Source organism: Archocentrus centrarchus, chromosome 21 (assembly GCF_007364275.1).
Source record: "Archocentrus centrarchus isolate MPI-CPG fArcCen1 chromosome 21, fArcCen1, whole genome shotgun sequence".
Lineage (NCBI taxonomy): Eukaryota > Metazoa > Chordata > Actinopteri > Cichliformes > Cichlidae > Archocentrus > Archocentrus centrarchus.
Genome location: NC_044366.1, coordinates 9166110 through 9181953, shown reverse-complemented (window position 1 = coordinate 9181953; position 15844 = coordinate 9166110). Strand labels below are relative to the sequence as shown.

At 40.1% G+C, this 15844-nt stretch overlaps 1 protein-coding gene across 3 annotated transcripts in view; it reads left to right on the top strand.

The window, feature by feature from the left end:
- The window catches only part of pard3bb (par-3 family cell polarity regulator beta b), a 219535-nt gene that overhangs the window by 190136 nt on the left and 13555 nt on the right, over window positions 1-15844 (top strand). For all 3 annotated transcript variants that reach the window (XM_030758551.1, XM_030758552.1, XM_030758550.1), the window contains one exon: window positions 5594-5670. In XM_030758551.1, the coding sequence (XP_030614411.1) occupies window positions 5594-5670 (77 nt within the window). The remainder of the gene's footprint in view (window positions 1-5593; window positions 5671-15844) is intronic.

The window sequence follows — 15844 nt, the reverse complement described above, 5'->3', positions numbered from 1 at the left end:
AGAAGATAGAATAAAAGACTTTGTAAATGATAGATGTAACATAAATAGATGTAGAGCAAGATGTAGATACTGTATGAAGAAAGTTTGGGAATGGGATCTGTCAGTAAGAAGAGTTGTTAATAAAGGGAAAAGATGAAGTGTGGACAGGGAGAGAATGGTGAGCAGGGATGGGGGGGGGTTGCTTTGAAAAGTCTGATATGGGGCGGCGGCGGCGGGGGGGCAACATGAAGGGAAGAGACACTTCACATTTCGAGTAAGTGGTCTCATTTAATGCATCTACCAAATACTCCATGTCGATCTAAATCCCTTTGAAATCCTTGCAACAGCTGAAATAAAAAGAGCGGGATATTGGTGGCTGTGTGTGTCAGTCTTTGTGTAAGATAGGCCGAGAAATGAAACAAAAAAAAAAGATAAGATGGTGGGAGCAAGCCTGTGAGGGTGTGTCAGTGCTGAAAGTGATTGGGTAGTGTGTTTTATGGGTAAATTGAAGGGTCTGTTAAAAGGAGAGAGATGAGCCTTTCTCTCTCAGTGTGTGTCCCTTTGTAAGAGTGTGTGTGTCGTCTCCCTCTCCCTTCAGTATCAGTCTCTTCTGCTTGATTTCCGCGCACTCCTCTCTGCCTCTCCTCTGTTCGCTATGCCGTGAAATGGTTTTTCGCTAGACCATTACCCCAACCAGTGCGCTACACTACTGCCGCAGCCCTCCGTGAGTGAGAGGGAGTGTGTTTAAGTGTGTGTGCGCTCCTTGCGTTTGGCTGTGTGCACGAGAGAGATTACGCGTTTGTGTACAGAAGCTGTACTTGAAAGAGAGAGAATGTGCATGTTTTGTTTATGTGCGGGGAAGATGGATTGTGTGTGTGTGTGTGTGTGTGTGTGTGTGTGTGTGTGTGTGGGGGGGGGGTACAGTATGTCCCATGCCACCTCAGCTGTCGTAGTGTTTGCCCTGCCCTGCAGTCTTGTCACAGTTGTCTGCTAACATCTAGCATTCCTTCTCTTACAGCTGCAGACAGACTAATACAGGCAGTTGTAGTCTTTTCCAGTGAGTCATTCAGTTCACAGGCTAACTGGGGAATCTTCTTTCTTTGGCTGACTGGATTTTGAAGCTGTCAGGATTGCTGTCATGAGTGTATTTTGGTGTCTCATGCAGATTTTTCCAAGTTTAAGATGTACACAAAAAACTATATATATGTTATAGCTGTTATAATCTTTTGCATATTTGTTGGCAATATGCTTTGAATTTTGGGATTGTTTTTTTCTTTTTTCTGTGGGCATGCATACCATCCCAAGTACGTTATCAGGTAAAAATTTCTGCCTTAGGCCTTAGTCACATGGACCTAGAAACTAGTGACCCCCTGGCAATCAAACATGTATTTCCGGACCAGTTGGTGAGTGGTTGCTGGAGGTTCCTAGCTGTTAATAGGTGAAATCGATCAGAACGAGGGTACTGCACCAAAACCCTTCTTGTGGTTACTTTCATCAGTATAAGACTGGCATGGTTACTCCCAGTTTGTATGGAAGACACCAACTTGTCTGCCAGCTACTCGTAATGTTCCACCTTTTGAAATATATTAGTTACTGCGGCACAACTTTTACTTTGAAGTTGAAAATTCTCAGTTTCCTGTTTCTGATGCAATTTCCAAGTAGTTGGTGCACGTTTGCAAAAAAGTCAGTATCTTCCATGCATGTAATGGGTGACAATGGCAATCTACAATCACAAGGAGGTTTTCAGTGGTGCACCATATACTGCTCTGTGACCAATTTTACCTAGTGACTGCCAGCAACCACTCGTCAACCAGTCAGGAAATATATATATTTTTCCCTGGCAAAAAGTTGTTGCTAGGGGGGTCGCCGACTGGCTGCTTCCATAGACTGTATTGGTTCACACATAGAGTACCAGTCAAAAGTTTGAACATACTTACCAATTCAGAGGAATGGGCGAGTGTGTCCAAACTTTTGACTGGTACTGTACATGTTAATTAGAGCTTAGTTGTCTTCTTCTTCCCGCTGCTCCCTTTAAGGGTCGCCACAGCAGATTATCTGCCTCCATCTCACCCTGTACTCCTCTGTCACACCAACTCTGCCTCCTTCATTACATCCATGAATCTTCTCTGTGGTCGCCTTCTTTTACTTCTGCCTGGCAGCTCCATATTCAACATCCCTACATTTAAAATCCCTGCGCTCAGTTCCAAACTCCTGCCTTTCCTCCTCTCTCACTGCTTCCTAACACACCTTCCCCTGTTCTCTTCCTTTTACTTCAGTGAAAAGTAGCACAGTTTCCTCCAGTATTCTTTTGGCCAACAGCACCAGAAGTGGTTGTTGTTAACCCAGCCCCGAACAATCCAGTATGGAAATCTAATATTTTATGATCCACATGTTTGATTTGGCAAAGATTTTAAACCGGATACCCTGCCACAATCCTGCCCATTTATCTCGGCTTGGGGCCTTGGGACCGGCACTAGGAATACACTGGCTTGTGCGTGCACTATACAGATGTGGACAAAATTGTTGGTACACTTCCATTAAAGACTAAAAAAAAAACCACAATGGTCACTGAAATAACTTGAAACTGACAAAAGTAAAAATAAATTTTAAAAAAGAATTACTGAAATTGAGAAAAATGAGAAAGACGATTATTGACAAGCATATTCAAGGTGAAGACCATCTCCAAGCGGCTCGATGTTCCTGTGACTACAGTTGCACATATTCAGAAGTTTAAGGTCCACAGGACTGTAGCCAACCTCCCTGGATGTGGCCGCAAGAAGAAATTTGATGACAGATTGCAGATACGGATAATACGAATGGCGACCAAAGAACCCAGAGCAACTTCCAGAGAGATTAGAGGTCAAAGTACATCATTATCAGATCACACCATCCGTCACTGTTTGAGCCATCCATTAAGTAGACTTAATGGAAGACATCTGAGGAGGACACCACTGTTGAAAGCAAATCATAAAAAAGTGAAACTGGAATTTAAAATGCATATAGACAAGCCACAAAGCTTCTGGAAGAATGACCTTTGAGACAAGGCAATTGGTTGCACTCAGAGAAAAGGGGGCTGAATACTTTTGCACACCGCATTTTTCAGTTTTTTATTTGTAAAAAATGTTTTGAATCATGTATAATTTTCTTTCAACTTCAGAATTGTATACCACTTTGTGTTGGTCTTTCACATTAAATTCCAGTGAAATATATTTGTTTGTGGTTGTAATGTGACAAAATATGGAAAAGTTCAAGGGGTATGAATACTTTTGCAAGCCACTGTATGCAAGATGCAGTCTGGAGAAAGCACCCTTCAAACCTGAGACAGCTGGAGCAATTTGCTCACGAGGAGTGGGCCAGAATACCTGTCGACAGGTGCTGAAGTCTCATTAAGAGTTACAGAAATCCCTTGATTGCAGTGATTGCCTCAGAAGGTTGTGCAGCAAACTAGTAAGTTAAGGGTACCATCATTTTTATCCAGGCCAGTTTCATTAGTTTGTTTTGTAAAATAATTGTGTTGAGCCACAATTCAAAAGCAGTGTCTGATTTTCACGAGTTAGTTTTCAGTAAGTCGCTTTTATTCATTATTACTTCTGTCAGTTTGAAGTTATTTCAGTGATCATTGTGGGTTTTTTCTTTCTTTAATGGAAGGGTACCAACAGTTTTGTCCACGTCTGTAGTTGCTTCTCCAATTAACATGTACACATTCACGTTACTAGTACACACACTTGTTCCATGTTTATACAAACACACAGTTAAAAAGAAGGTACCAACTCTCGTACTGTTAGATGGACAGTTTTGGTGTATAGAAGTTTGTATTTTTCAGCTGCCTTCTTTTCTCCGTGTCTTATCAACTCTCCTGCCTCATTGATTTATTTTGTCTTCACATGACTATGACCCTTACTCATCTCTCACCTAAGCCTCCAAGAGGTGATGCAGTCATTCACCCTCTCCTCTCTTACCCCTCTCACTGTCTCTAGTTTCCTCTTTAACATCTTGTTTAACTCATCTTTAATATGTCTTTCACTTCTCAGTCTGTCGCCCTCATCTTCACCCCATTCATTCCCTTGTTTTATAATTCACCTCTCATCTCTATTCCCCCCCTTTTGCCACTGCTCAATGGCTTCATAATATCACTCCCCCTCTCTATATCACACTTACCTACTCTCTAACTCATTTACTTCTCATTCACTCTATCTCTCTTTCCACCTTTCTTCTCCTCCTAATGCCTTTTCATTCTTTTGCTCCACCTCTCTATTCCCTCTTAATATCTCGCTGTCTCTCTACCTGAGATATTGAAGCTATAAAGACAGGTGTTCAAAAAGAAAGCAGGGCCAGCAAATCTGTTTTATATGCCTTCTGGCATCATTCCCTGGAATGCAGAAAGAAGAGGAGAGGCAGAGAAAAGAAGAAAAAGCTGTGGTCTGTAATATCTAATTCTTAGCTCCTCGAGGAAAAAAAGAAGAACCTAGTTTTCTATAAAACCTTCAGCCTTTTGTCTCCACCACTTGGGACATATACATTCAATTCACCCTCATTCTGTTATCCCTTTTATTCTTTCTTTCACTATGTGGGAACAGGGTGTATACCCCACTCTAACAAAATATTATGGCTTCAAAATGTGCAGATGGCATACAGTAGTGTCTTGTCAGCGGTTTAGTAATGTACTTGAAAGAAATGGTTATGGGTTGTGCAATTTTATTCAATGGAAATGTGAATTATTAACAAAAGCACCATTTTACAGTGGTAAAGGTGATTTAGACTACATGTTGTGGGCTGTGTTGAGAGACTCAACATTAGACACGTAGCCTGAAGGAATTGTATTATGTGTATTACTTTTTTATTATTGTTAAACTTGATCATGTATAGAGTCATTCAATCACTCACTTTCTTACCTCACCCCTTATTAAAATTATTCTTATTTACAGTATGCAGTGTGCGAACAGAGAAAAGGGGCTTGTGTGTGCGTGTGTGCGTGTTAACTTTTCATTCAGCAGAGATTCATGTTGACTTTTGGGGTTTAGTCGACTTCTTTTAGGAGCGCCCCGGCAGCTGGAATCTACCCACAGAATAGATCGGGATAATCTGTGTGTGTGTGTGTGTGTGTGTGTGTGTGAGAGAAATGGGAATAAGTGGAGGAAGAAAAAAATGAGATGTGAGGGTTAAAGAGAGAGCCAGTGAGATGAGGAAATAGGAGAGATGGAACTGTCAGCAACTTGACTTAATCTTTTTTTTCAATATGGAGATGAGACGTGAATCTGTATGATTTTGACTGTGCACGCGTGTGTGTGAGTGAGACAACTCCATCCTGTTTTGAAGTAACCTAATCTAGGATGGAGACCCCCACCCCCCACCCGCCAAAAAAACTCAGAAGACTGAAACTCTAACTCTAAATCCCTAATAACTAGCCTTTGTCAATCCTAAATTACCCCAGTATCACAAACACACACACACACATGCACAGAAAGTGTGCATTGCATATGCTTAGACTCACTGTTTCAGAATTTATTTCTATGTGAGGAAAGTAAATAGACTGTATAATGCTGCCCGTTTTACATGAAAGATATCCAGACTTTGTCACTGAAGACTTTGCCACCCATTTGTTTTTGTTTGTCAGATGCCAGGCCGAGGGGCAGATCATCGTCTCGCACCACGGTATGAAGAGGTGGAACGCCAGTATGCCTCCTTACCAAGGTACTGCATCTTCTCCTTCCTTTATAGTGAGTGGGTCCAAGAAAGTTCTGCTGCCCTTCTTTTCTCTTCCTTTAATTAAACCTGAATATTCTATCTTTCTTCCTAAGTGTCTGTGGGGGGCTCTGCCTCAGCCAGGAACTCACCTTACCCCTTCTCTGGGGAAAATGAGCTCTATACAGGGTGGGAGAACACACACACACCCAGTTGGTCAGCTGGCTTAGTGAGTTGGCTGTTGGACCACTTTTACAGCTTTCTGTAAAATGTCTCATGAATCTCTGCTGAATGAATTCATCATAAGATGAATTTTATGTTAAGGAAATATTAATGGGTTTTATATTAATGGTAAATTTGTGTTGTTAGTGGCTTTAAGTGTTAGATTGTATCTTTAATTTTTCTATGTTCTGTTTTCATTTTCTGGTCCATGTAAATGTTCTTTTTTTTACATAGTCAAGACACAGATAACTTTGGTCACATTTAAAACAGGGAAGCATAACCACTCAACTATTTCTTTGCACTGTGCTTTATTATATTGCTCTGCATTTTGTTGTTTTGCTCCCTGGACAGCATGAAATATTGCTAACATTAGCCAACAGCAAGAACAATAGCAGCTTCCTGAGTATATTCATCAATTCTTGAAAGATTATTTCCATTTATTTCTCATTATGTGTTTTCTGATTCAGTCAGATAGATATTCTGCCCCTGGAAGGCCACAGTTGTGCAAAAGTATAATTTGCTTGGAGCATGTATGAAGCCACAGCTGTTCACTGGCTATTTAAACACATTAACCTCAATGTGAAACACAATCACAGCTAAACTATATTCTCCAGCTATCATCAGTCACTACCAGTTTTCAGCATCTTATTTTTCATTTGTGACATTGCCACTTTCTCTTTCAGAAAGGCCTCAACTTTAATTCTTCTCTCTTTCTTCACTCCTTCACTATCTTCACATTTTATTTTTCCCCAGACTCTCCCCTCCCCGAGACCTTCTCTTCTCCCCTCCCTCCCACTCGTGTGTGATGTCTTACTCATCCAAATGTACTTTATTCAGTGTCATTTTTTCTCATTGCTTTCCAAAGATGAACAGTCCTGCAGTAATGTGTTTTAGCAGGCCTGGTATCAGTGTATCATAACCTCATATCTAAATATATAAAACTCTTTTAAAAGTGAAAATAAAAGTGTAAACTTTAGCAATAAAAACAGACTAGTTGTTACTAGCTCCTCCTCGCCTACTTTTATTTTGCCTTTGACTACCAACACCTCAGCGGACTAACAAATGTTCTTGTGGGTATGTTAGTCAGAGAAGAGAGAGTGAGAGGAGGTAAGCTAAGTGTAATGACAGAAGTTTAGAGCGTTTATAGCCAGGTTCCCACCCCTGTTAAAATGGTGAAGGATGGCTATTTCACACCTCTTTTGTGTGTATGTGTGTGTACATGTCCATGTGTGTGTGTGCATGTGTGAGATCGTGTCTGTGTGGGTGATGACTTTGGCAGATGGAAGCGAGAACAGTGATGATAGTTTTGAGGTCTGGCTGTGGTATCTGAAAAAGCCTTGGGAAATTGGACACACACTCACTCACATACAGTACACCCTGTCTCTATTTCCACTTGCAGACATGCACTGTAATCCGTAAATACTGTGCCAATTTCACATGTACGCATCGCATCATGTTTGTAAGAGGCCGCAAGATATTTTTTCATGGGAATTGCTCTGAAAATCTTCCCGCTTTCAACCTGGTAACATTTCCAAGACCATTTGACAGATTACCATATCATACAAAGTAAGGCAAGGAACTGGTGGGTTTGAGCAGCCGAAGAGTAGCCTTACAGTGTTTAACAAGCTAAAATACCTTTTATAAAAAGATACACCTGAAAATTGGTCTAATCTGTTAATTAAAAAATGTCTTTCCCCTTGTGGATGGAATACAGTACAGCAATTCCCATTTTCTTGGCCATTGCTGATTGCCCGTTCCAATTTAAATTTTTTGAAGAATATTAACTGACAACATATATAATTACTGTCCAGCAGTGCAGCCCCTGTTTTTCTTTTCTTTTCTTTTCTTTTCTTTTCTTTTCTTTTGTTTTCGTTTGTTTTCTTTTGTTTTCTTTTCACAGCTGTCAAGATAGCTTATGTATCTTATGTACCTACTGTTTCCAGTAAAGATCGAGGAACCAGGCAAATGTTATGACATAGGTTACAGTCACAGTAGGACAAATAGTGGTTGGAGACCGCGGCACGACCAAAATTATTGTCACTGTGTGCAGTGAACTCAAGATCTCATTGCCTTTGAAATAGTTGCTTCAAAGATGGGGACCAGAATCCCACTCACAGTCACGTGCCGGCTTCAGAGCTTTTGTGTGTCAAGACGGTGATAAAATAGCAATAAAAAGGAGCCAGTCTGCTATCAGTTTGTGATTGAATGGTGCCAAGGTGGCAATTAGCAGCAATGTTTATGATAATACAGCAAAAAACTGTGATAAATGGGCAAAAACAGCAAATGTGTTGCCATCTACATACATGGAAATCAGATTAGCTATTTACATTCAGAGTCAAGCCAGAACCTCATGGATTTGAAACAGAAATTGCTCTAGAAATAGTGACATAGTTGCTGCAGGATGGCAAATTAACTGCAAAATGACATAGTTTCTCGGCAACCTTGCTTTTATATAGGAATATAACCAGAATACAACCAGCTGGCAACCAGTTGAGCGGAGTCCCCTTGGTTCATTGCAGATGAGTTGTGCTCAGTGGTACAGAAGGATTCCAACTGATTGCTGCATAGTGTGAATCTGTTTGCATTTGTAGACTTAGTTATTTGCAAACCTTCACTGGTATGTCTATGAGTGATTGCAGTCACTCTGATTATTTGAACAGTTTGCCTCCCATCAGGTAATCTGTGCAGTTGCCTCGCAATTGAATGTGGCTGCTGCAACTACTTGCAATCGGTCACCAGTTTAAAAAAAAAAAAAAAAAAAAAATATCAATGCAGTCACCAGGCAACCACCAATTGTTCTTAGTCACTTAGAGGTTGCTGTGCTATTTTTACTCTATTGTGACTGAGGTATTAATAGGTTTTACCTGTTCTGCTGATATCCATCCACTGGCTAAGTCATCTATCACTGTATGCATGACTTCAGCTGTACTGGGTGCTGTCCCACTGGGATATCTATACATTAGTTTTAGTTTTAGTCTGTAGACAAAGAATGCTTTCAAAAATTTAAGTTTTAATAGTTCATTTTCATCAATGAATGAACAGTGACCACCATTTGCCTTAAAAAAAAAAAGAATCAGTTCTTCTAGGTACACTTGCAGTTTTTGAAGGAACTCAGCTGGTAGGTTGTTCCAAACATTTTGGAGAACTAACCACAGGTCTTCTTTGGATGTAGGATTCCTCAAATCTGGATTGTTGGACATCTTCCAATTTTGAAGGGAAATCAGCATGGTGTGTTTTTTATGACAAAAAAGTCTCTCATATTTAAAGCAAATAAGTGCTTTCTGTCTAACATTCACACACACAGTCACACTCCGATCATACTTTGGCATGCAGACTGGATCAGCAAGGGATCGAACTACCAGCCTTCCGATTAGTAGATGACCTGCTCTACCTCCTGAGCTACAGCCACCCAACATGAGAGTTTTCTAAATTGAACACACCAGTCTGAAAACAATAAGGCAGTTCTGTTACCTGGAAATGTTTCCCTTTTCAGAGGTTTTATGTCAGAAAGGGGTGTGGTTCTTTCTCATTCTGACTTCATCTATCTTCGTCTCTGCCTCAGCCTTTCTGTCTACACATCTTCCCCTGCTGTCAATTAACTTTAAAGATATTTCAGCATCTAGTGAAGCAGAGAAAGAGATCATGTTTGGAAACCACATCCAAGCTGCTGACCTTATGAAAACATATTATTTTGCGGCCGGCCCAGAAATAGCTGACAGGCTGTGTGTATCTAATGTCTGCATGCCTGTGTACCTGTGAGCATGCATGGGTAGTGCAATGTTGGTGTTTTTATGTATTTTCTTCTTCCAAGCAAGTCCAGAAAACAGAAGGGCTGCTTATTAACGTACTGTATGTTTGAACATCAGTTAAGTGGAGCACTGAGTACATTATGTCAGTGTGTGCATGCACTGTTAGGCTGGATTTTGATGGCTCTAAAATTAAAACATGACCCAGCAGTGGATGATGTTTCCCTGCCTAAAGCACAAACACTTTACCAAACAAACTGTCAGCAAATGTCACTGCTTGAAATAGAGGGGAGGCTGCTCAGGGTATTTTGTATATATTGGTACTCCATAAAATTGCTCAGTGTGATGGTATTTACTAAACGATAAACAGACTAAAGTCATTTTGGCAACACTAGTTAAACATGATTTTACATCAAATGTGATTAGTTCTAGGGCTGCTCAGATTCTTGAATTCATATCCATTTGACAACATGTGCTGCGCTTGTGGTTAACTAATGAGAGAAGCTGAAACCTGAGGTGGACTGTTACTGCTGTTATCTTGCGAGCCATTCCTTTTTAAGGAGCGTGGCCTAACCTGATGCATGTTTAGTATTATAAGAAGTTGGCAACGAGTCTGTATAAATTAAGAGTGGCACAGGGGGCTGTGGCTAGTCGATAAATTGTTTGCCATATATGATTTGACATGACCCAAGCATCAGCCTTGGGTCAAGACAAAACACTGTCACTGCCTTGAAAGCACATGTCCTCTGTCTAATTATTTGATTAGTTGATGTGGTGCATTTTTCCACCAATAGGAAAGGCATCGTCTTTTTTTCTTTGTCTTTTTTTTCTTTTTTTGGCTTGTAAGCACTCCATGCTAATGAAGTGCTAGTTTTCACCATTTTTTTCCTGCAACTCTGGTTTTACTTGGTCTTTCAACACAATTTAAAAACTAGTATTCGCAAGTTGAAACAGAGACTCAGTGAGGCAGTGTCCTGCTGCTACATCATCTTAAATCAGTGATGCGCGTCTGTTGACTGCAGAGGGTTAAATGTATAGATTCATTCCTTTTCCTTTTAATTATTTTGATCATTAAGAAGTTTAAGCTGTTGGATGGACAAATCAGCATTGTGTTGGTGTTATTTAGCTCTGAGACTACTTTTTAAATTTTCACATGATTTCTTTCTTGTATGTGTTCGTCTCAGCATGTTTCTCTAATTTATGTGGGCTTTCAAACAGACCTGTAAAACTACAACTGGAAGGTTTTCACAACTTTTTTAGACTGCTCAGTAACTGCTCAAAGCAGTTTGAAAAACTGTCCTCAATTGGACCCATTTGAGCGTTATCGCTTGCCTGATAGCGACACAATCAAACACAGCAGAACATCCCTGCAGCCACTCCATTCTTGTAGTACATTCCAGCAGGGGTGATAAAATGACTGTAATTAAATGCCTAGATATGCATAAGATTCAGTGTAACAGCTGTCCACATATTGCACACCTTGTTCAAGAGGAAACAAAAGCTCAGTTCATGCTGTGTTATGTCTTTCCTTCCTACCCCTCATCACAGAAGTGCTTGTCTTAACTTTAAAGAGCCAGGCTAGAGATAATTACAATAACTGCATTTGAACTTTTGAAGACTCTTCAAAAGGTTAAATGCAAACTCTAGGATATTTTTCAACAACAATGAACATGGCATGATGCAGTCTTTTAGCTGTTGTGTATACGGAGCAAATCTAATGGCAAATGTTAGTGCGTAGTATTTATTCCAGAATCTTTCTCCACTTGATTTTAATTCTTCAGAAACTTGCAACCTATTCAAACATTAGTATTTCACTAGCACGTACATCTGGCACTTAATGATCTGTGCTTCATATTCAGAAAATGTCACCCTTAATTATCACATTTTTCCTTGAAGAATTGAGAGATGTTGGTTTATGTGGAAAAGGAACACAAAAAAAATAGGAGGAAAAGGGGGAGGACAGCATAGTGCGTCCTTTTACTTAAACCCCCCCCCAAAGGTCTCCTCTTACTGCCATTTGCTTGAAATTACCCCTCCACTCTATCTCTTCTTCTCCCTCTTTTTCACTGTTTACTCCACCTCTTTTCTTCCAGCTTACTCTGTGCAGTTATTTTGGTGAAGCAAAGGAACCAGTTGAGACTGGGTGAACCTCTCTGTACCTCTAAGCATAATCGCTCAGTCACACTAGAGTAAAAATAGGATGGTAACCTCCTTGTGATTAGAAAAAGTTTGTGGTTGGATTTTTTTTTTTTTTTTTTTGCTGTTGGAGACCAATTGCAAGTAGTTGCAGCAACCAGCTAATTGCCTGGAGATTGAGCAAGCAACACCCTCAACCTCTGGGCGACCACTTTCAATCACAAGGCGATTGCACAGATCACCTGGCGGGAAGAAACCTATCTCCAAACAATCGTGACCCGACATGAACAGCAGTCACTCTCAGACAGATTAGTGAAAGTTTTAAATAATCACTGTCTAATTTATAAACACAGACACATTGCCAGCATATTGCAGTCAATCTGAATCAGTCAATGAGCACAACTGTATTGCAAGTCTCTTTGCAACAGTGGACTAAACTCAGGTTGTTGCCAACTGGATGTATTCTGGTGATATTCCTACATAAAAGAAAGGTTGCTGAGCCATTTTGCAGTTAAATTGCTGTCCTGCAGCAACTACAGTGTTGTGAAAAAGTATTTTCCCCCTTCCTGATGTTTTACTTTTGTGCACATTTGTCACATTTAGACGTTTCAGATGATCAAACAAAATTTTAATATTAGACAACGGTAACCAAGTAAATACCAAGGTGATAGTCTATTCCCACTGCTGTTCTGCATACTAGATTATTAACAAGACTGGCTATGGATACCGACTATGGAATGGAGCAAACATCAGCCACCTCCTCTATGTGGATGACATCAAGCTGTATGCCAGAAGTGGTGTTGCTGTATACCCACTAGGATCCACAGCAATGACATTAGAATGTCATTTGGACTGGAGAAGTGTAGTTGGATGGTAACAACACCTCAGGCAGCAGAAACCCGAGAAAGAGAAGCAAGAATGGAAACCATCTTGGAAGGACAGGTCCCCTGCATGGCATGTAATGGCAGAGAGAAGAGCTAGAGAGGATGTGGGGAGGTGAAAGACAACAGTGGTCCCCATGGTCATTAGAACACTTGGGACAGTGACCCTGAAACTGGGGAAGTGGCTCCAGCAGATTCCAGGAACGACATCCGAGATATCTGTCCAGAAGAGCGCAGTCCTAGGAACAGCCAAGATACTGCGCAGGACCCCTTAAGCTCCCAGGCCTCTGGTAAAAAACCCGAGCTTGGAGGACAAAGACTGCCCGCAGGGCAAGTAAGGAATTTTAATATATATATAGTATATGTATAATGCTTAAACTGAGAAAATTTTTAAGAAGAAAATAAGGTATAAAGTTGCAGTTACCGAGTATTTATATGCAACTACTCTGTAATTTAAAGTAAATGTTTTAGAGTGACTGTACTGTTTGAAATGTATACATGTTTGAAACACACAGGCAGATGCTGACAATCATTCTGAGGACAGTAGATGGCTATCAGAGTTTGTGTATGGTCATCATTAGCCCCCCTCCCATGTGTGCAGCATTATTGACCCATTTACACATTCTTTCTGTAGGTGCCAGATACACACACATACAAAAGGAAGAAAGAGACACGTTTGTCTTCTCTCTTATTGAAAAGGGAAAAGAAAAAAGGCAAAGATAAGCAAAATATGAATAATGGTTAATATATTTTACACAAAATTCAAGTTGCTTATTAAAAATATTGGCTTGTGAAGAAAATTTAGACTGTGAAGATTTCATCAAGAAAGAGGGAAATTGAATTGGTTTACCTGATGGTGTTTTCAACTTCTAGTAGTTCTCTGAAGTTCAGAACTTCACTCTTGCGCACAAAATGAGACCAAGTCAGCTTTGCCTGACAACATTATTTGGCTTTCTAACAATTTCTGTTTATAGTTCAGTTGTGCAAGAAACAGCCCTAGCCCGAATTGGATTAGCCAAAACACCATGTCCGATTTGTCCTTGTTATTGCTCGCATTAGGTTAAAAGAGCCAATCAGAATTGTCGTTCAGGTTACTGGAGAGACCATCACTTCCTCATTATAATGATAATTAGATAATAGCTAATTACAAAGCAGATGTTGTACTGTAGCTTGAGCTCTGGGTCTTCCCACGTCTTTTAGTTGTGGTTCCTCATTTTATTTTTTCTCCACTTGCTGCCATTCTGCCTCGCATCTTTCTCCCTCTCTGCCCCTCCACTTCTCATTGTTGTGTTTTCTGAACTTGGGGTAAAAAAGGACATTGTTGAATATCATTTCCCTCTCCCCAAGAGGGAGATGAAATGGGAGTGTCTCTCACTTCTCTTTCTGTCTTTCTCTATCCCCACCTCTCTTGAGAAGACCTCCCAACAAGGCCCAAGAGTTTCCCAGACCACTTTACAACTGCTGCATAATCCACCCTATTGTCCACTTGTTTTTCTGTGTTTTCCTGGACTCATCGAGACTCTGCTTATTTGTTAGCCATGCAGGGAATTCAAAGAAAGACCCTGCCTCTCATAATATGCCTACCCTCCTTCCCCTGCTCTGTTTTTTTTTTTTTTCTCTTGTGGCCCCAGCTTGTTCCTAACTTGAAGCTTTCCGGATGTCGCTCATTGATGAAAGCTTTGATTTTGATCATTGACTCTAAAATGTTGGGTTATAACCCATAATGTGTTGCAGAACCAGCAGGTAGGTATGACAAGAGTATGATGTGCTTTCATTTATGTGGACCCTGGGGTGAGAGAGAAAATATTTCTTTCAGGTCCCAGCTGGTAAATGTTTAACAGATTTTTGGGGTATTCTGAGGTTCAACTGATGTTAAGTGATACTGTGCTCTTGTAGAGTGAGGTTTGTGAAATTTACAATGAAGCTTTACTTGAATAATTTGCATAATTTGCAGTTTGTTTGTTTTTTAATTACACCTAATGTAACATTTCAGTCCAAGTCCACCTCTTATTTGAACTGATCATTCTGCCCTTGTATTTGAAGCCAGGCAACAGCAGTTAATCAATCATCAGTTTGTGCAACTGCACATAAAGGCATTCATATACATCCTTATTTACCTATGTTTTAAGAACAAGAAGATGGACTGCACTTCATAAATTTTTACTGTTGCAGCTGTGAAATGTTAACATCTGGCAGCAGTCTACTGACCATCTGTCGCTGCTGCACTGCTAGAAGAATTCTCTAGTTTCAAAGTTATATTGGATTGTTAAATGGTAATTAAAAATGTTTGTGCGTGCATGCAAAGTTCTTTTTCGCCATTATATTAACTACGGCATGTAACATTTTGAGTCTGCACTTTGAGCTCATGTGAAATTCTTATATTTAAAAACAAAAAGAAAGCATTAGAAATTTTTGTGATGATTTGTGAATTGGGGGAAATGTGAGGCAGTTACTGCAGTAGACTTAAAAAAAAAAAAAAAAAGTCCAGGGTCCATGGAGGTGAAGTTAATGAATAGATGTATGCATGTGCCTATATAATGTTTTTAACAGTTACTGTTGTGCAAACCATAACTTGTAATATAGACACAAGCATGCTCTGGGAAGTCCTTCTGTCTGATCACATGACTATACATGCGTTTGTTCTGGGATGTCTACTACGTCCCATCTCTTACAACTACTATTTCAAAACTCCTCTTCATGTATCAAATTAGTGGATTGTAATTTTGTCTGCAATTTGCTCCCTGTGGTTCTGCAACAGAGAAAAATTTCCCCAGCTTGAAACTATTACATCTTGCTGAGGGGAACTTTATTGGCTCAAGATGTGAAATGAAGACGGTTGTTTGAATGGGAAATGGTGTTATCAGTAATGGATTTCATTATGTTTCAGGAAGTCACCCACTATACTGCCTGTAAGTGGTTATATATGATACTGATATAACGGAATGTCATCTGTAGTTTGAGTAATTCTGGCTAGTATAGATGGGCTTGGCTGTTTCAGGTGCAGCCATTTCACTGTGAGTGTAATCAGTCTGTCTTTATGGCTGTTACACAGGTGAATTTCAAAAAGTGTGTACGAGCAGAGACTCCGATTGCACCATTTAATATGACTTATGGCTTATAGCTTGCGTTCTCCATGAGATAAGGCTGTCATTTCTTGCGAAATTAAAGCTTGTAAAAATGTATGTAGTTTCTGTAGGT